At 40.1% G+C, this 22426-nt stretch overlaps 2 protein-coding genes across 5 annotated transcripts in view; one reads left to right on the top strand and one right to left on the bottom strand.

The window, feature by feature from the left end:
* Positions 1–22426, bottom strand: part of ralgps2 (Ral GEF with PH domain and SH3 binding motif 2) — a 135647-nt gene that overhangs the window by 23146 nt on the left and 90075 nt on the right. The gene's annotated exons all lie outside the window — the stretch shown is intronic.
* Positions 921–18851, top strand: angptl1a (angiopoietin-like 1a). Of its 2 annotated transcripts, none has more exons than XM_081379444.1 (5): positions 921–1297; positions 10014–10904; positions 14678–14871; positions 15832–16102; positions 16933–18851. In XM_081379444.1, the coding sequence occupies exons 2-5, from the start codon at positions 10115–10117 to the stop codon at positions 17118–17120; spliced, it is 1443 nt and encodes a 480-aa protein (XP_081235570.1). In that variant the 5' UTR covers positions 921–1297; positions 10014–10114; the 3' UTR covers positions 17121–18851. The 2 variants fall into 2 exon arrangements, with proteins under 2 accessions (XP_081235570.1, XP_081235571.1); XM_081379445.1 differs by having other exon boundaries at positions 1024–1313.

The following is a 22426-nucleotide window of genomic DNA, read 5'->3' as shown; positions in this document are numbered from 1 at the left end:
GGTTATACATTCAAAATAATGTCTACTTAAACGTGTTCTAGTGCAGTAGTTCATCCCATAGACCTCTATTCCTTAAAACTAACCTTAAGGTCCTTATAGGGACAGTTCACTCAAACATGAAAATTGTGTAATTTATTCACACTTACATCATGTTGTTCCAAACTTGTGACATTCTTTCTAAAATATATTTTTTTAGAGAATGTTTCAATTATTTTTGTCAATACAAAGAAAGTCAATGACTTGACATTGTATGGAGAAAAAACAAAAGACATTCTTTAAAATATCGTCCTTTAAGTCCCACTGAAGTCTGTCAGTCATACAATTTTTGAACAACATGATGGTGAGCAAATCGTGAATTTTGATCTATGAGCCAACCATCCCTATAAAGATCTTTCTGAAGATCCGACAAGAGCCAAACACACAAACAGTCGTGACTGCACACAAACAGCACTACTGCTATAAATTCACACAAGGAAACAAGGGAAGGACATTCTGGTGGCATTGGACAGATTGTTCAAACACATGCTCCACACTGTCCAAATGATCCTCTGTTTCCTCCTTCCATTTTAAACAAACATCTGAGAGACATGCGTGGGTAGATCATTATCTATTCAACTTGTGCCATCATCTCAGGACTCCTGAAAGCATGTGCATCTAGCAAGACCATAGGAAGAAATCAGTGGAGTCCCGTGCTGCTGGGCTGTAAGCGAAAGCAGTCCTCTCCGTCTCCACAAAGACCGCAAGCCTATTCTCCCTGAGTTCAGAGAGATCCCTGTCCACCGCTTGCTATCCCCTCCTCCTCCCCTGAAGAATGAGAGGTTTGACGGGAGGTGAAATTTTAGAAGGGGTCGAGTCATTCTGTCTCTATTTCAGCACCCGTTACATCAGAGGAGGAGTTAGGCTCTTCCCTCCAAAAAAGAGAAGGAGAAAAGGAAGAGGGAAAAAAAACATGCCCCGATCCCCTCCATCTACCCCCTCCCTCATCCTTCATGAAAAACTGGAGTTGCTGTCCGAGAGTTCCTCAGTCTCCAGAAAGTAGCTGAAGGGTTCCAGAGCGCACTGCCCCAGATCCCGTGAACCCTCGGACAGGAGCTCGCTACTAGGCTGAGCAGCGTCCTGGGCACTGGGGATCCAAAACCACGAGAGCTTTGAGGGGGAGGCCTTAATATCCTTGGATACAAGAGATGTGTGTAACTTTAAGGACTTTTAGAGAGCCACTGGGAGAATAAGGAATCACGGAAGACACCAAGGACCGGTGAACCACAAGGATCTCAACAGAAAACAGTCGGCAAAAAAGGTCAGAAGACACCTGGGTAAAAGTTCTTCACTCACTTATGTTTTTTGTTTTTTTCTACATACATTTTCTCTGATATTTCCTTTTTCATCCCTCAATCTGTCAGCAGCTGGAAGTTTACCTTCATTTTTGTTTGGAACATGCCTCTACCTGTACATTCAATGTGCATTTTTTGTTTTTCGGAACAAATTCCTTAATTTACTGACCTGTGCGCTCAGCCAGGGTACGGGTGGGCCAAATGGTCTGGTCATAGGGTCGTTCCGAGAGTTTGCATTGGATTACTTTTGTCTTTCATCATAATCAAGAGCAGGAAAGTAGGACAAACATCAAAGGCAGAGAATTACCCAGAATTTCGCCTCTTATTCTGTTTGTTTGCTTTTCAGAAAACGAGATGGATTTGACTCTGTGTTTTCTGGTCCACTTCGAGGTCACGCATTGGGAGCAAATGCATCTGGATGGGTGTGTTTGTTTGCTTGGTTAAGAGCTGCTCTCTCAGCATGTTTTGAGACTGATACTCTCACAGAGATTCCAACTGTGCTATCTAAAACATTGCCGGCTACTCTGAGGCTTGTGTCTTGTGGCTTTTCTTGTACTGTGAAGGCTGTATTTTGTGGATTCCGTCTTATTTTGAGGAATGTGGTTTGTGGATTCTATTGTAGCATGTTGTAGATGTTTCTTGGTTGCCTGGTGCTCCTCACGGTTCCTCTGGCTGAAGCTCTTGGAAATATGGTTTACTGAGCGTATGTACTGTTTGTAGGGGATAAGGGACTCTATTCATAAAAAAATTAGTTAAAGAAAACAAACCTACAAAGACAGAAGGTCGTTTTACACTAACCACTTCCTCATGTAGAGACGTCTACCTTCTCTCGTTGCGCATACACACCTCTCTGATTTGACACTGGGCATTCTGAAGGCTAATCACAAACCTAGTGTGTGTTGTAGCACCATTACCCATAATGCCCTGCTCCCGTCAGCCACACAAGGAACAGCACCAGTAGACATCAATTTGAACAAAACCAAATGTTGTAAATAAAGATGAAGAGGACATAATCTTACGTACAGAAAGAAATAGAATGCAGTTTAACTAGTTTTTTTACTTAGTGTGTCATGTAACGTGGTGCAATAAAAACAGTGAGATGTGATGCACGAACATGTCCTGTGTAAACACATTATGCAGATAACCGTAATAGTGAAACCAAACCAAATGACTAAAATGTGAAAGGTTAGAAAAACATGTTTCCTCTGAGAGTCATAAAGCTAACTAAAATCCGCTCACAGAAAAAGCCGCTGCTCTTAGACGAAGTTCCATGTCATTACTCTTCAGAGAACGTTCCGTGCTGAAGTGTGGGCACATGGTTCACCTGTAGCACATGTGAAACTTCTTACATTTTCTGTCTTTCACACTAAAAGACACTACGAGCATTTTGTAAAACTGTAGAGAGATGCTGAAATGGGAAAACGTATGAAATATTTTAACTGAAGGGGTGACAGTAGAATGTGATGCCAAAGACTGCCATTGTTCAGATTTAATGGTCAATTCCTGTGGGTACTGGTGATGAATCACATCTGTGATGTTCGCGTGTCGTGAGCCTCTTTAAATGCATGCAGATACACATTGGGGATGTTATTTATTCATTTTAATTAATCATTAATCTAAAAACAAACATGAATTTTAAAGCTGCATCATATTTTGTCAAAGAACTTCAGGCAGCAGAACTGATTCTAGATTTGCATTTCATGAAGGAAATATTAGAATGTGCACACATTCCAGCAATGCCAATTGAAGAAGTTTCAAACTTTAATCTTAAAAGTTCTTAAAAACTGTCAAATAATAGAAAGCACACCTAAATATACCATAAAACAAGGTTTTAATGTGGTCTGGGCTGAATTAATTCCCCAAAAAAATGATGATGAGATGAAGAAAAAGTAGTAAGATGAATTTCAATACACCCTTGCACGTAACAGATAAGATCCAGCACTTCTCTCTTAGAAAGTGTTCCGTTTATCGTCTTCCTTTCAACAGGATAAAACAGAAAAATACAAGCATTGCTTGTTCTCATCTGCAGCACTAAGGTAATTGGAAACATGTGGAGATGAATTTGGCCTTTTGCAGATATACACACAGCGTCAAGATTTTAGGCTTCCTTCTTCCTCGGTTGTCTGTCATTTTAGCAGCCACAATCTACTCTGTCTCAGACAATTTTTCCAAATACGATATTCTCTTAAAATCTAAGCCTGGAATGGCCCACACTTTCATCTGCAACTGCTGCAATCTTACTCACCATAATAAAACAGAGCCCAATAAAAATTCCAAGCTAAACGTGAGAGCGATTTAAGGATTTGGGAATAAAGTGAATGCAAAAACGCATAAAGATTTGAAGGAAACTTGACTGCTTTCCAACTAAGGGTCAACAACATGATGCTAATTTGTCTTATCAATTCATTCCAAAATACATGATTCTATGATGAGCATGTTTTTAGTTTCAAAATTAAAATTAATTTTGATAAAAGTCATGTGGTGCAACCAACATGCAGGCAAGAAGGTCAATAAGTGTCTTAAAATATTAGATCATTTGAATTTTTTTATGAAAAGACAAGGTCAGTTCATGTTGTAAAATGTCATGTGGTCCAACCTTATTAAAAACAATACTTCGTACACATGCATTCAAGGTTTAGGGAAAATCTGCTATTACATTTTACTTGCTGGTTACACCACATTTTTGTGATTGAACATCAACTTTTCTTTAAAATGTTATGAAACATTTTCAAAACAACATGGAAGCAAATACAAGGAGTATTAAGCAACAAACTTTAACCATGTGTTTTAAGCCTATTCTTTTTCTAGCTGTCAACATTTTCAGTGTGATCATTCCTTAAGCCTGATTTAGCTTTGTACAAGCAAACTGGAGAAAACGTTCTGCTCTGTCTCTGATGACTCGCAAGTTCCCATAATATAAGCAAGTTTTGAGCAAAACGAAGCTTCTGAGAGGCTTTAAAAAGGGCTTGTGGGTGGTGATCAGGACCAAGGTATGAGCCTTCCAAACCACGGTCAGTGAAAAGCTGCATTCTCTAGGACATGACTGCTGCTTTTTCCTGCTCTCGCTTTTCTTTAGCTGTGGGCTCCAAACTCAATTAAAGTTCCCACATGCCCAGATCTCACTTCATAAATTCATTACATCATGCCCTGTTGGTCTCCATTCTGCCAGCACTCATTTCCTTCTGCACTCCTTGGGATGGAGTTAAAAATTGCAACTTGGGGCATGTTTTCCAATCTCATATGACGTCTTTTCCTCCTTCCTAGCTATTACGCTCTCTTCCAATCTTACTAATTTTGTCAGCGTCTCCTCCTGATTGAACAAGAGCGTATCATATGTTGAAACATCCAGGTTTTCTGATCTTTTAAAATGTTGAGCCATGCTAAAAAAATAAAATACTACCATGTTGACAAACGTGGCCCGTGTGTGATGCATTATTGTACAGACTTCAGATTATAACAGAAAGCTGCTGTTTGTGTAGTCATCTTTCTCTCGTGTTGTTCCAATATAACGAATTTCATGAAGAACAGCAGAACGAGAATTCTCTTCTGTTTACTCTCAAAGCTTCTGTTTCCAACAGTGCTGCCTCATGCATCCTAACAAATTCAGTACGGTCCCTCATTTGTCCTCGTCATTCCCTCCAATTCCCTCCTGTCATTCCATCACTCAAGTTGTTTCTCTTTCTTCTCCTTTCTTTCTTTTTTTTTCTTCCTTGCTTTCTCATTATGAAATATTTTTTGAAGTGCGTCTATGTGTTTACTGGACTGGCTGCCGTCATCTTGGGAAAGTCTGACAGCCAGATGTGGAATTCTTAGATATATTTTTCAAAAAATAAATTCTCTTTCAAGGAAAACAGATAAATTCTATTTAACTACCAAAATGTATGCGTTTGTGTGTAAATGCATGTGGTAAAATGGCAGCAATGGCTGATGGGATGAGCAAGGTAGGATTAGAGTTGTCTGGCTTTTGAGATTAGCTTTTAAGAGTCTCTTTACAATATCTCAAAAACTGTTGGTCAGAGCCGGGGATTGTTGTGGACCACTATACTGTCAAAGTAACTGCAGTGTTTAAATGTAACATCTTGTTGAGTCATGGAAACCACAGACTGGTCTCTTAAAATTTTATGGAGCTAGTTGTTGGGTTGACTAGCTCAGATCTTATTTCTTTCAAAGTTCAGTGACTAATCATATAAACGTAAAATTGGCCATCTTGTACAAACAGCTACATTCATTAGGATGTAAACAGCAACTAACTCTGGAACGTGATTAGAGATTTAGGTAACATCATTTACACTATGCTGCATTATAAACCATTATGTTTGTCTTGGGACTTCTTTGCTTTACAAATAAAATAAAAATCTTTATAAGTATTTCTCTAAATTTTTCCTCCCCGCATTCTCCAAGGAACACAGCGTTTTAAAACGCTTCGTATCCTTGTCTAAACTTTACAGCAATAACCTTTTGTCTCATAAAACTGTTCAAACTGACACTCAGCTCATTGAACTAATAAACTTTGCAAGAAAAATACGGGACTTTATGGTCCCATATCAAAGCTTTCTCAACAAGAGTACAAACACCCTTAACAAAACACCTTATATTACCCGCTGTTTTCTAGTTAACCGTTTAAACAGCTCTCAACTGCCCAATCAAATTTTGACTTGAAACAGCTGACCAGAAATCAAAGACACTTGGGCATAAATCCCACAAAAACAAGAGCTCAAACTCTTTTACTCACTTCAGAGGAAGTCAATAATGTCATGCCAGACACCACAGGCTGAAATGAGGAGCTGGGCGCTAAGCGATGAGAAAGGGAATGAGCTAACGACTGAGCTCAGATCCAACCCTAAGCACAGCCAAGGAAAAACAGCTCCTGGTGGCCCACCAAAGCACATCGCACACAAGCAGGCCAGCCAGAAAGCAGCGTTTGCCATTGTGAAATTATCCACAAGTAACTGAATAGATGATTAGATGAATCGACCAGGAATAGTTTGGCTTTTGAAAGAGCTTTTTCATCGTCTACATGCGTATTCAGAAGGTTCTTATAAAGCCAAAGGCATAAACGCAACAGAGCAGATGCTGATGTCAGCATCAACCCTATGGAGTGTTGTTAACAAGGCCAGACAAGAAGGTGCCATGCTGGACTCTTCAGCTCTACATGCTGGAATTACAAATGACACTTACTGTAAAGACATTGAGTACATTAGAATAGATGGTGATCAAGTATAAATAACAAAGATGGAACAGTAAAAAGAGAGTGTGAGAGAGAATTGGCAAATCTGCCTTCCAAGACGCAAGTATAAACAAAACTCAGTAGCTATCCCTCTCTCTAAGCTGAGCTTTACAAAAAAAATACTCTTGAGGAATAAAGGATTTTGGCAGCACTCTGTAAAAATATGGAATAAGTGAGACTTTATTACTAAAACAAATGTGTCCAGGCAAATACCCTTCTTCTGGGTATTTGTAAGATGGATAACTGAGACAAAAACAGGACTGAGGAAAAGCTGATTTCTGTGATGAACTATAAAATGAACCCAGGGACCCCGTTTAACCGAGTTTTGTTTGTACAGCAGGTTCCATAATGATATTCCATAGGGTTGTTCACAGTATGCGTTACTGCGACCGGAAACAGTAAGACAAAGCGCAATGGAACATATTGCAGTGGTATCGAGATGTAGTTTTAAAAGTTCAACTTCTTTTTATATGACACATTTTAACCTAGGCACTGATGGTGTGAGACGCTGATAAAGTTGTAAGATACATTGCAATGTCAAAAACATCCATTTGTACATATTTCCAAAGAAATACAACCAACACAGCTGGAAAAAAGAACATGTTTTGATTTAGCTTTTTAACTGCAAAATGGGCTGACGTCTTTGACTGTAACGGCAAGTCTTGCTGCTTTTTCAGTGTCTTGTTCACGAGCGCCTTGTTTTTAAGATGGCATGTCGAGATCCTTGGTTCTTTCCAATGATCAGTAATGCGCCTCAAAGTAAAAAAAAAAAAAAAAGAAAAAAAAAGAAAGAAAGTCGTGAACAACCTCTAATTCTGCCCAATGCAGTGGAACCGCTGGGATTTAGTCTTTGACAGCCAGCATGACTGATGTTAGCAGAGTCAAACCCAATGAAACCAAGAACACGGATTAAATGTTAATGTGCTACACTTGTCGGTGACATCATAACAGTGATACTGACTTTGTAAAAACATCAGAGGAACCCAAGGGTATCAGAACAGTCTGGAAGCCGTTCTGGAAGCTCTATGAATTATTGCTATTAACAACACATGAAGAGCCAATTGGCTGGAACAGTAGAGGATCACAGCTGTCCATACATCACATCAAGGCTAAAAGAGGATGATGAAATGAACCATGGGAACAGTGAGTAGACTATATAGAGTGTTGAGCTGTATTACTCAGATGGGTGGGGAAAGGATAGGGAGCCATTGGGATCACCATAGAGCAGTGTTTGGTACTAAGCAACCAAAATCAAGAACAAAGTTGACAAAATCCACATTTAAAAACGAATTACATTAACCTAAGCTTGCTAGTTAACTGGTTATCCTAGCTACTGACATCTCTAGTACGAGTGCTAGTCTACAATGCGAGAATTCTGACAGCTCAGAGGAGCAAACCATTTATACTGAAAACTGTTGTAACAACTGACGAAAATGTTAATATTTACATTTATTCATTTGGCAGACTCTTGCTTTTTCCAAACGTGAAAGTCAAATATACAGGTCAAAATACACACAGATTGTGTGTTCCCTGCAACATTACTAGCTGAGCTATAGGAATTGAAAACAGTTAAATGAGATATTGAGACAACCATGTTATGTTAATCAAAAGCAGAATTGCACATTCACATCTTGTGTAGCCCACGAGCAATCACATACCTTAGTTGTCCATTACTATTTATTAGTGACGGTGAAAGGTCGAGAGACTGCATAATGGAGACAAATGCAGCCCTCCGTTTTATGGCTGAAGGGAGGGAGAGAAAAATAAGCAAATTAGAAGGTAAGAGTTTTCCTCTCAATCCTTCAGGTTAGCATCTGAACCACTACGTCCTGAATTGTTCGGTTTTGGCATCGGACGACATTTTCACATCTGTTCTGGATATGTTAGCTGCCCATTACTACGCCCAAGCCAAAATATTTTGAATTGTTTTTCCTGTGTGATTGTGAAAAATGACAGGAGGGAATCCAGTTGACTTAGTGTCCATTGATAGTTAGAGATAATTAGGTTGAGTAAGTCAGGTCCCTGAAGTAGAGAGCAAGAGAAAGTGAGGAAAATGAAGACAGACACAAATGGAGACAAATCATCAGGTTTCTGGACAACACAAGATCTTTTTTTTCTCATGAAGTCAGGTTCAAGGCCAGGTGTCTTGTTTGGCAGAGCAGCCAGAAGGACGATTATGTATGTGACCCACTTTCTCCACTATAGCCCAGACTTTTCCTTAAAACCTTGTCTTACACAATTCTCACTTTCTAATCTCTTCACTCCACACATCATGCTTCTCAAAGTCTGTAGCCTGCAGTGTCAAATTGCTCCAGCGTGTATGATTAGTTCAGAGCCGATTAGACTGTGGCTTTCATTTTCACTCTATGCTTTAAAATACAGAGCCAGTGGTTTTGAAACTCACCCCTAAGCATAAGTTAGCTTTAGATTACTGACTACATTCAGTTAGAACCAGAAGGTAGAGCCTTCAAGCAAACAAAATATAAAGTTATATTAAACAATGTAATAAAATAAAAGAACTGAGGAAGAGAGCAGAATAAAAACTCTATAGAGGCCACTGACCTGGTTCAGTTTAACAAGTAAAGGAAAGGCAGGCTAAACTGCTTACAGCCTACAGTATATAAGGCCCTGATTAGCAATAAAAAAGTCTGGTTCTTTCAGACAAGACAGACACACTTTTGGTCTCACAACAGCACAGATGGCAGAATTGCTGACTGAAAAATGTGTGTCTGTATAAACAGGGAGGGGAACCCGGAGCGAGCACATCTAGGTGTTGATGAAAAGCAGAGCTCAGCATGGAGGGAAAGGTGATACTGGGATTAGAGGAGCCTAACACAGCTCCTGGAGAGTGCTTCTATCCCAAATACTGAAGACATGCTGGGATACTCAGAGCGGGAGATTGTTAAATACTGAACTCTTCAGAGTGGGATACACAGCAGGATGTAAGAGCACCTAGGAATTTGATCCACTGAACCCTGTAGAGAAGGGGGTGGTGAGTTACAGAGCAGGAGTTTCAAGGGTGGGAGAATGGTTATAGTCCACACTGAAGATGGGTTTTGTGTATAAAATGCCATGGTGATGACATCAGAGGAGTGATGATCTGTTAGCAAAGGATGTGAAACATCTGGATATGGGCAAGTGTTAGTGGAGGATGTGAAGCATACGTGTGTTTGATTTAAGTGTCTGAGACAAGATTGAATAGCACCAGGGTGCCTGTGAGAACAGAAGGAGTAAAGGTTGTACACCATGCTGAACTGCTAATACACATACTTTTCATGGCAGCATTCCATTAAAACATTGAAAGAAACAAAAATACTCCGGCCTTGTCGATGTGTAGAACAGTAAAAGTTAATGCAAAAATCTTACTATGCCATGTGTAAGACAAAAAAGTTTTAAAGGTAAATTGACGATGTGCAAGATTGCTGATTGGCGGCTGATTTTCTCTCTTTTTACAGGTGAATAATTGGATTTACCACTGTCCGGAGGTTGAGGAAGAGAAGAGTAAACAGAAGAAAAAAGCAAACAAAAAGTAGGTGAGGTGATAATAGAAGCAACCATGAGATGTGTAACATGGTGCATGGGCATCATGCTCTGCCTCTCCATCTGCTTGCTCAGCAAGTGCCACTCAGGAAATGAAGTAATGCAATCTCGACAACGGCGAGCACCTGCCGATGACTCCAAGAAATGCTCCTACACTTTCCTGATGCCCCAGCAGAAGATCACAGGCCCGATCTGCGCCTCTGCTACTGGACCTGAACCAGACAAAGACCGGGTGACACGTATGGACATTGCTGATGTGCGGGAGGTCCTTTCCAAGCAGCGACGGGAGATTGAAATGTTGCAACTAGTGGCAGACGTGGACGGGAACTTGGTAAATGAGATGAAGCTTCTACGCAAAGAGTCTCGTAACATGAATTCCAGAGTGACACAGCTCTACATGCAGCTGCTTCATGAAATCATCCGCAAGAGGGACAACTCCCTAGAACTGGCGCAGCTGGAGAACCGCATATTGAACGTCACCACGGAGATGCTCCGACTGGCCTCCCGTTACAAAGAGTTGGAGCTGCGTTTTGCAGGCCTTGCTGGCACAGTCAACAACCAATCGGTGCTCATCGCTGCCCTTGAGGAGCGCTGTCTCCGTGGATATGGACGTCAAGATCTGCCGGCCGTGCCTCCGCTGGTTCAGGTGGTACCGGAGAGTATTCCGGCCAACAACAACCGCTTCACCAATGAGATTCAGAGAGACAACAACAACCGAGCATTTCCTAGAGGATCACGAATGGACGCCCCAACGCCCGACCCGCTAGGAATCCCACCACCCCCACAGGGCACCCTCACTTCAGATGGTAAGTGACAAGGGACAGGGAGACAAAATCACTTAAAATATGTGACAGAATTCTGGAAGCTCTTGTTAAGTCAAGCCACGTGTTTCACAATCTTACCACAGAGTAAAAAAAAAGAAAAAAAGACTGTATTGTCGGGTAGCAGTCAGGAGCCAGTATCATTGTAGGCACTGAAAAAGTTTGCAAAAGGTAGCTGCAAATGAGGCATTTATGACCAACCTTCTGAAACCTAAAATAACAAATTGGACTTCTGTGCCACTAAAAACATTGCTCACCCCTGATGGCACTACATGTTTCCAATGAGAGTGGCATTGAGATCTCATCCTCCAAAAGCATGAACACATAGCCAGGAACAGCTAATGCACTGTTGTAATGCCAAAAGTTACTGAGACAAATCACAGAATCCTCTATTCTGCTCCTGCAGAATCCTCTCTGGCAGCCCATGAAAACAAAATATGAGCTCATGGATTCCTGAGCGCACACGTGAAAACATGCACTCACACGAGCCTCCTGGAAAAATCTGTAGATTTAAGAGGGTCAGAGGAGAGTGAAGTGGAGGAAATGGTAGTCTAAGCTGGACTGGGCTTCTGTATGCCTACTCTATAAATGCATCAAAATGTATCTGTCCAGTGAGGAGTGAAGATACCCATAGGAACAAGAACATGCAACATAAAAGCAACAACATGTCTTCAAGCACTTACCCAGCAAAACTCAAAAAAACATTTTCCCTCCTTCACACACATGCAAGATAGTGATGCCGCCTTTGTTAACAAATCTAAACTTAAAAGCAATTTACATGACCATGTGTTTCAAGAATAAAGTTGCAACAAAAATGGGGCAAGCTGTTGTTATATCAGATGATGAAAGCATTATACATCAGACAGACAATGAGAACAAAATGGGTGCCAGTGTAAGCAAGCACATCCGACTAGGTATACCACTTCTGCAATCATCTATGACTACTAAAAGACATAGTGAGAGAGACACATACTTTGAGAGTACATATGAAATTTCCATACTTGAAAATGATGTTCTTGAAGACGTTTTTACTGTACAAGACAAATAAATCAGACACGCCATTGTTGCATTATTACAGCACTTTAAGCTAAGCTTAATGGCATAAACACTTATGTAGCACTCAGCTTTGCATCTTCAGTAGATTACATACGAAATACATTTTGCAAGGATTTAAATTTTATTCACTCAAAAATGCAGGTTTGTCTGAGTTTGCTCTCTCTCATTCTGCCCTTCCTAGCAGTATAAGGTCGACATTTATGCTGCCACTTTCAAGACTACATCCCTGCTTGACAGGTTTTACAGCCATGTAACTGTCAGTAAAAGGCAAAACCATAAAACACAACTTTACTGCACACACAGAGGACTAAATGTGAAATAGAGAGGGGGAACGATCTGTGTGTGTATGAGAAATGAAGCTTGTAAATCTATTACCTAAAAGGAATTCATTGAATTTGTAACTTAAGAGAGAGGTAAACCCATGCTTGCGCTCCAAAACTTAATGAGCTACCTGGATGTATAAAGCCTATATAGGGAGCTATCTTCTAAGACAACAGAACCTCATAAATGTCTGATTTAAAATGCTTTTTCAAACATGTAAAAAAAGTGTTCCTTAAGCGATAATCAGCTAATTCTCAGCTAATTTCAGCTGACATTAGCATGCTGATAAGCTTTACTTTTTATACTGAATCTAATATAGAAATATGTTTATAATAAACATTTTCCTTGAACTCGGTTCATAATTTCAGCAAAAAAGAGTCAACGAAAAAAAAAAAAATCAACAGAGATCATCACAAAAGTAATTTGGGATTGTTTACAATGAGGCCTTAGAATTTGGCCAAAACCAGGTATTTTTATAGCAGCGTCCTTTAGCCTTCACATAGAGAGCACAGCTATGACACCTAAAAACGCTATCTAGGTGGGCAGCTCACTTGGTTTTGGAACATAGCCAAGAGAAAAAATGAATTTTGACTGTAACCTCATGACATCCTTCAACACAATGGAAAACATAACAATTCTCCAAAGAATTATACTTTGTAAGGCCAAATATGCAGGCATGTGGAAGTGTGATATGGTGAATTTGGACAACAGCCTTTAGTGTATAAATATTACAACCATCAAACCTTTACAAACACAGCCTCCAGTGGTAGGTCTCTCCAATTCCCATCTTTTTCACATACCCACATTTCACAATAAACAATCTCCACTGCTTATCCAGCAGATCTTCAGTCTGAACCAAAGACTTAAACATTGATACAATCTCTAAGTTCCTGAGGCAAACGGCTCCAGAGTCCAGGCTCACATGCGGTCAAGGCAACTCAATAGGGCCCGATTCTCTCGTGACTGACCACTAATGACAGCTCAGTATAGCCCACTTCACCTCAGAACACAGAGAATTACAACCGCAGCTGACCAAAGCAAAACACTCTTCTAACCTCTGGGGTTGTACAGTATTATTTCTTTTTGGCCAATGAAGATGTATCATTACTGTATAAAAAAAAAAAAAAAACAGTAGCTGCTCAGAGAGTAGTTTTGGATGACTCTAAGACTCAGTTCTGTTTGAGGGTCCTCCTGGACCCAAGCAGAGAAAACGCCCATTCCCCCCACTCTGCCGATGCCTGCCGCTCGAAGCCGCCGGCACAATGCCTGTCTGTATGAGCTCAATGGCTGTCATTCATGGACAGGCGGTCAGGGCCACACTGGGACCTGGCTGGTTAACACAGCTGTTTCAGCACAGCAAGAGCTACTGAAGAACTTCCTCTCAACACAGGAAAACTCCTCTTATACAACACACCAACCATATCGCCCAAAAGGGCCTTTGGCAAAGGGGAATCTCACTTTCTTCCTCTCTCAATCTACATCTCTGGCTCACCCCTATATGACTGATAATGATTTTAGCTTAAGCTCAAGTATAGAGGAAAAAGAAAAATAAGCGGAAAATAACCAAAGGAAGAGGGAGTCGCAGAAGGCCTGAGCTGGTGTCTGGGCATGGTAACTTCATCAGGACAAAGAAGGGTATTTATCTTTCAGCCAAATCTGAAGTGCTGGGAGATCCCAGGGCAGAGATGATGAGTCCAGAGACCAGGGAGAGCATTCAGTTAAGACAACAGTTTCTCTCTATGGTCAGGAAAACTCCCTAAACTGATCCAAGCCCTCTATATTAAGTGTCCTAAATATAGCAGGTCCGAATCCCGATCAAAGCCACCTAAACACAGAGACACTGGAACCAGCCAGTACCTTTTACAGTGTTAAGGCCCTTTTTCAACAGGAGCAATAACTATTAACATACCCACCAAATGATGGTAACATTGTTTATTATAAGCATGTGTTCCAGTTAAATTGTCTGTTTCTTTAAATGCTCAAGCCCTTTAAAGTTGGGCGGATTTTGATAGGCTGTCAATATTTTTATTGTTCATCAGCATGATGAAATAGTTCCGAATGGGATTCCAATGTTATTATTCCTCTGTGGCATTATTGTTATAGCTGTATATGATTATTTTAAATATTCCAATTAGTCAATATTGGGGATGACCCGCTTGAGCTGCACGAGATTAATCAGATATACAGTATACACAACACAAGCATAATATTACAACAAAATAATGTGAATGCACAAGTGAACCAGAACTAATTTACGTGCTAGAAGGAATGTGCAAGTCACATTGGGAATACAAATGGTCTTCATCAATGTATCTGTACTGGTCCAGATATTATACACTGAAATGAGAAACCTAGTTTACTTTTCTCTCTGTCTTCCTCAGGCCCTTTCAGAGACTGTTTTCAGGTGCGGCAGGCAGGGCACAGCACCAGTGGGATGTATCTGTTGAAGGCAGAGGGTAGTGATAGACTGATTCAGGCCTGGTGTGAACATAAATTAGACAACGGAGGCTGGACCGTTTTTCAGCGAAGGAAAGATGGCTCGGTCAACTTCTTCAGAAACTGGGAGAACTACAAGGTAAGGGCCCACAACACACGGACCAAAGCATGCTGCAAAAACTAAGAAACGAATGAGCAGTAAAGTCCTCTTTTTTTCCTAACACTTTATCCAACTTTAGTAAGTCTAAACATCTGATAAGAATCAGGGAAATATGGTAACCTCAAGAGACAGCCCCATTGTCTGCATTTACATAACTGTTCCACATCCCTGTCACGTGAGTGTGTACGTGTAAGTGAATGTGTGAGATAGATGGAATGTGCGATGAGATTACCAGTAAGGCCCATTAGTGATTTACTAGTTCAGTTCTCAAGACTTTTCAGTTATATAGATTTGTCAGGGTTTTAGGTTATCGACCATTACATGAAAATAAGTAATGACTAATCAATTTCAGGTAGAAATTTGATAATATTAGTGCATGGTAATAGATCATTGGTAAGAAATAAAACATCTAAGCTATGTATTCCACAACACGTTTTCACCTTTATTTGGGGAAACTATAGCTATAGAACTATAGCTGTGATACATAGGAGGCTTGTAGACCCAAAGCACATAATTCATTCCCTTTCCAAGAGCAATGGCCCGAAAATGACCATTTTCCCCCTGTACACTGCTGAAATCGGTGGAAAAATCTAGTTATGCCTTTCTAAAGTAGCTCTCAAGTTCCCTGCAAAGTCTGGCTTGGGAGTGTGACTTCACCGATTTTGTCAAAGTTGAGTGTGTTCACTTGCCAAATGAGTGAATTGTAAGTCCAGAGTTGAAGGCCTAGTACAGAAAAATACCTCAAATCCTCCTCACTGACACAAATAAAATGAAAACAAGTAAAATAACTGCACACAGCCGGGGGAGCACACATAAATCCACTAAGCGCACTCAAGACTTAGATTAACTATTTCCATTGGTGAAAAGATCAAACTTCTCTCTCACATACTCTGTCTCTATTACAGTTTCTCTTATTTCCTCACTCCTTCTCCCACACAGAAAGGCTTTGGGAACATAGATGGAGAGCACTGGCTGGGATTGGAGAACATCTATAACCTAGCCAAGCAGGGGGACTACAAATTGCTGGTGGAGCTGGAGGACTGGGTTGGGAAGAAGGTTTATGCAGAGTACAGCAGTTTCCGTCTGGAGTCTGAAAGTGAGGCCTTCAGGTTGAGACTGGGCACCTACCAGGGCAATGCCGGAGACTCCCTCACAAGCCACAATGGAAAACCCTTCACAACGCTCGACCGGGATAAAGATGCCTTTACAGGTCAGATGCTAACAGCCAGTTAGAACAGTAAGATTGCATTAAAAAACAAAACAAAAAAAAACAAACAAAAAAAACACTTATAGACATTTAATATAAATGCTTATTTAAATATATAAAACCTTACTAGGGTTTGGAAAATTTTTTATTGAAATTACAGTAAGTAGAATTTATTGAATTATTATTATTTAGTATTAGTATATTAGTCATTGTGTAGTAAAAGTGTATTAGTATATTTGGTATTAGTAGTAACAACAATAATATTCATGATAATAATAGTAGGAGTAGTGGCAGCAGCATTGTAATTTATAGTAATAATAATAATAATAATAATAATAATAATAATACATTTAGACCAGTCAATAAAATTATTGTAGATATACACTATTCTTTAGGCCTGGGAGCCTAGATTTTAATTGAATTTTAATTGAAAAACATTCAACAGGCAATGCATTCTGGGAAATGAAGAATTATGGTGTATGAAGTTAATTTATAAAATATAAAAAAGTATATATAAAGTGTAAATATTTGTCTGCGAGGTCTATAAAACCCTGAAAAGGCATTTTCTTAACATTCAGGTAAGCTTTTGTCAAGCCATCATTCTAAGTATCATTCCAAATGTCATACGACCCTGACAGCTCCAAAGCTAATAACGTCCCACTACAGATTTGATTGCCAATGATGCTTGATTCGTTTTATCGGGGACGCACCAAGAAACTGTACTTGAGTTCAACTGACAAGGGTTGTCTGGAATTGGTTCTGACATGAGCAAAAGCTTTGAAAAAGTGTTGTCATTCTTATTGTATTCTCTTCTCCATATTCTTCTATCACAGGCAACTGCGCTCATTTCCACAAAGGCGGCTGGTGGTACAACGCGTGTGGTCAAACCAATCTGAACGGCGTGTGGTACTCCGGTGGTGTGTATCGCAGCAAGTTCCAAGATGGGATCTTCTGGGCGGAGTATGGAGGCGGGTTCTACTCGCTCAAATCAGTCCGTATGATGATCCGGCCAATAGACTGAGGTTCACCCCAGGACCTCACCCTCATATCACATGAGTCTAAATTGCTTGAATGTACTCATAACTCACTTCAGCACTTATTTATAATCACACATTTATGTTTATGAGGACTGACATGTATAGTACAGTATAGTCGTCATTGGTACCAACAGCATTACAAATCGTGAAAAGGAGTTAAAAGGACATGTGTTTATCCAGACTTGAACACCGATGCCCTTTGGTCTGTTGAACAGTCCATCGAAATTCAGAAGACGACGTAAAAAACTAAAAGTTTGAGTCGGATGACAATATGGTCAACTTCAGGATCTCCTGCTCTTCTCCATCTCCTAAATTTTTCTTTCACTGTTTTATTTCTTACATTCTTCTCCACTGCAATATCTTCATTGGTGTCTGTTCGTTCTGACTCTCCCTTGCTTGGACTGATGACTTCAAAGCCTCAATCGCAGGTTTTTAATCAAAGATCTTTGGCCTCTTGCTTTGGAGGCTTGTCTGTAACAGGACTAGCACTGGGCTCAACTGTTCGCCAGGCCCCGTCTGCATTCGGGGGGTAATGTTGGTCTGTAAATATACTTCATGTTTTATAGTTGTTTGTTTTTGTAAGAGTTAATTTAAGGACTCACCTCCAACCCGCAGTATTCATTTGTTATTTATATATCAGTGATCTGTATTTATTACAGTTATAATCCTCCAATCATCTATGTAATCCTGACTATGATGCACCATTGTGCTTTTGACAAACATCTGTATACTTTTACCAAAAGAGAGAGAATATTACATCCATGGTTGTAACCACCATGTAAATTGAAAGGGACACAACCCCCAACTTCCAGCTTAGAGGTCAATCACTATGTGTTTTTCAATGTCTAAATCTTAAATTCAATGTTATTTTGTCCACAACATAATATATTTTCAAGTGAAACGATATTCAACAAGAAAAAGAAACAGGGAACAACTTGATTTATTTTAGTGGGAGTTGATTGGACTGTGAAAAGCGGACGTTAAAGCCAAACCAAATATGAGTTTGTTAAAACAGTTGGTTGAAATTATCCAACCGTTTTTGTGGCCTAAGTGAGAGATAAAGTCTTATGAGAGTATTATGAGCAAGCATTCAGAACTCTTGAATTGGCTTCCTTTCAGTTAATGAGTTGAAATTTTAAGTGAATTGGTCATGCTTCACAGGAAGTGGAATTTATCGATCAAAAGTTAATTTATTAAATAAAGTATAAAACCCTTAAAAAGGCCTTTAGACTTTTATAACTTTCAGACAAGGCTTATTCAAGCCATCATTCAAAGTTTTGATGAATCTTCATTTTCTAGCTACACTTGTAGTTCTAACATTTGGATTTCTTTGAATTTCAAATCATTTTAATTGTACTTCTTAAAATTCAAATTGCAATTCTGCATAGTGTTTTTGCAACCCAAGTGAAAGCAGAGGTAAATAGCAAAATGAATAATGTGCGCCAATAAATTGGTCACAATAAGACCATGAATGATAGTTATGCAAGTAAATGTGGTCAATTTTGATTTCATGTTGAGTTTTTCATTTGGTTCCAAAAAAATGCGAGTCTTCCCTTATTAAAACACACAAACTGATTTACTCCATCAACAGGGGGACGGACACACTTATGTCAAATGTAATTTTGGTACGAATTAAATGAAACACATTTTTGTTTAAATGATCTCTGAATCCACTCTTAACGCTGCAACACTGAATAAAACAATGTCCAAAAGTCTGAGTGAACCATTTTTTCGTACAGTATATATGGAGTCACAGCTGGCTTTTCAATTACACCATTGAGTTTTCAGCAGTATGAGCAGCAGTGTGTGTGCGAGAGTGTTTGAGGCCGAAAGAAACAGAGATTTAATGTCAAAAGTATGCAGACATGTGAAAATGGGAGGACTACAGCACATAGAGACAATGAAAAACACATTTCAGCCGTCCAGTCACGAATGGAGGCGAGAGAGACCGAGGCGGAGGCGAGAGAGACCGAGGCGGAGACGAGAGAGAGAGAGAGAGAGAGAGAGAGAGAGAGAGAGAGAGAGAGAGAGAGAGAGAAAAAGGGGGATCCAGAGGGAGGGAGAGAAAGATGGAGACAAAAGAGCAAGACATTCCTTCCATATAAAGTGCTTAGGTTACAGCTCCACAAAAGTGTATTTCATAAAAGTTATGCCTCCCTGTTCCCGGTTTCCCCAGCGGGACTATCTTTCAAACCGTCCTGGATCACTCACAGCCAAGCATCAAATTCTATTGGGAGAACACGGACACACACACTTAGAGAGGAGAGAGAGACACTGGCAGATGAAGTTCTGCGAGCGGCCTGCACTCTTTCGTCTGTTTCCCAGCATGCATCTCCCCACGGGACACCAATCACAGGCTTTCACACTATCCTGCATGTTGGCACATGAGAGTAAATACTCACACTTAGACAACAAGTGCAGTCTCCATCAGAATGTAATTTTTTTTTTCTCTCATAAAAGTTTTCTAATACAGAGGCTGACGGTCACTAAAATCATCAACCATAATGTAGGGTTTACCAGTGTGTGGCCTGGTAAACCCTACATTATTGGGACAAAATAGCCACCACAAAGATGGCAATATCTTAAAAAACAGCTTATAAATCATACTAAGTGATGTTTTCTTGAAAATGTAAAAATGCTAAAAGTTTTCTGTGATGGGTAGGGTTAGTGTAAGGGGATAGAATATACAGTTTGTACAGTATAACAATCATTATGTCTATGGAAAATCCCCATAAAACATGAAAAATCAATGTGTGTGTGTGCTGTGGTTGTCTGGTGGCCAGTGGGAAAACTGAGCACCTGTCAGCTCGACTGGAAAGATAGTACAACCGATTAACCAGGAAGGTCATATAACACACACACACACACACACACACACACACACACACACACACACACACACACACACACACACACACACACACACACACACACACACACACACACACACACACACACACACACACACACACACACACACACACACACACACACACACACACACACACACACACACACACACTTAAATGAGGACCACAGATGTCTCTTGCACTTAATATATTCAAATTATGAATATTAAAAACTAATCGAAAATTCACTTTTTTTCAATTTTTCATTTGAAGACCATGCCAGATGTTGCCAATAGGAAGCTCTATCAGAATTGGGGGGACATATTCATCCTCAAAGCGCACACACACACACAAACACACACCAGACAATGGTTAAGATCAGTGAATATTCCCAAGGCTCACAGACTCAGTCCACAAGCACGCACACACACACACACACACACACACACACACACACACACACACACACACACACACACACACACACACACACACACACACACACACGTTTACTTAAATGAGGACCACAGATGTCTCTTGCACTTAATATATTCAAATTATGAATATTAAAAACTAATCGAAAACCAACTGCCTTTATAGAAAAAAAACTCAAAATTCAAAAATTCACTTTTTTTCAATTTTTCATTTGAAGACCATGCCAGATGTTGCCAATAGGAAGCTCTATCAGAATTGGGGGGACATATTCATCCTCAAAGCGCACACACACACACAAACACACACCAGACAATGGTTAAGATCAGTGAATATTCCCAAGGCTCACAGACTCAGTCCACAAGCACACACACACACACACACACACACACACACACACACACACACACACACACACACACACACACACACACACACACACACACACACACACACACACACACACACACACACACACACACACACACACACACACACACACACACACCCTATGTGCATCCAGCTGGAAGCTTCAATCTGATCCTGTGTTTTCTGTAGGGAAATCCGGTTATAACAAAACACACAAACCATTTGGACACTGACCCGATCCTTTACCTCATCTTTCTCTCAAAAGCCTTCCAGCCAGTTTCTCACATTCAGACTGTGATGAAGCCGTCTGGATGTGTTCATAGCCCACCCCTCACCTGAGCGCTTTCATAACACACCATAAATCACTGACTCTCTGATTGCCATAGCAGAAGTGAAAAGACCAAAGGGAGAATTCACCGACAATGAGTTAGGGTCGCTTATATACATAGTCTGTGTAGCTTTAGCACCAGACTCACTAAAGGAATTCTGAAGATTAGGCACATCATTTGCATGGGACAACACATCTTGCAAGCCAGTTCTGAGTGCTAGGTTGTGGCAGATGCAGATGAAGACTACCATGAATTTGCATAATTTGCTGGAACTGTACAACATCAATCCAGGCACCTTCACTAGACACTGTGACACATCCAGCTCTGGCTCCAGCTTCATATCCTACTCAAAATGACGGCCATCGCCAGATACTCAATTCAAGAAGACTATTGAATTTTTATAACCAAAACATTAATGTGATGAATTATTAAATAAACATATATGTGTCACGCATGGCTGCTGTTAATAATCGTACAACAAACAGGTGTAGAGCTAATTAATAAACGAGGAAACTAACTAGGAAATCAGGTAAACAGGAACGAATCAAACAGAGTGAAAATTAAACTGAACATAATCGTGAAACAGTGAAAAACTGAGCATAGGCTAATCGTTACAATTTGACAAGTATTATAAATTATAACTAGATGGCATATGCATGTAACTAGATGTAAATGTATGGCGTTTACATTAGAGCTGCCCTCGACTAAAGATTTTTCTAGGCATTCCCCCCATTTTCAACAATGAAATTCAGGCCCTGAATGAATGTCTGTAAAAATTGTGATTGGAGCATCCATATAAATAATTCTACATGATTAAATGTAGGCTTCAATTAGATCGATATCGGTGATTGTATCGGCACATACTGCTCCCTGTTGATCGACTCCAAAACTCCAGCACCCTTACCATTTACAGATTCGAAAGTTGTACTCTTATCTGCATGACCAAAAATCACAGAGTTTTTCAAGTTCTTTCCGCTGTTAGAAGGAAGAAAATCAAGTGATCGTGCCGGCACCTTCGGGTTAGTCCACACGATCACTTGGATATGCACCAATAATAGCACAAATTTATCCAGGTTAACATTAGACCAACAGGCCATGCAAAGCGAAAAACGTCAGGCTACTACTTGCATGCTTCAAATGATAAGCCATAGTTAGGTTGATGATTGATCGACTGGATTTCCTGCCTAACATACAGTAATTACCACATGGATCAGCCATGTTACGACCTGTCCGTTACAGAGTGCGTGACTTTTTCTGAGACTAACCGACTAATTCAAATTTGGTCAACTAAGTCTCTTCTCATCAACTAAC

Source organism: Scardinius erythrophthalmus (genome assembly GCF_964197995.2).
Source record: "Scardinius erythrophthalmus genome assembly, chromosome: 11".
NCBI lineage: Eukaryota > Metazoa > Chordata > Actinopteri > Cypriniformes > Leuciscidae > Scardinius > Scardinius erythrophthalmus.
Note: the sequence above shows the minus strand (reverse complement) of the source record. Positions and strands in the feature narration are given on the sequence as shown.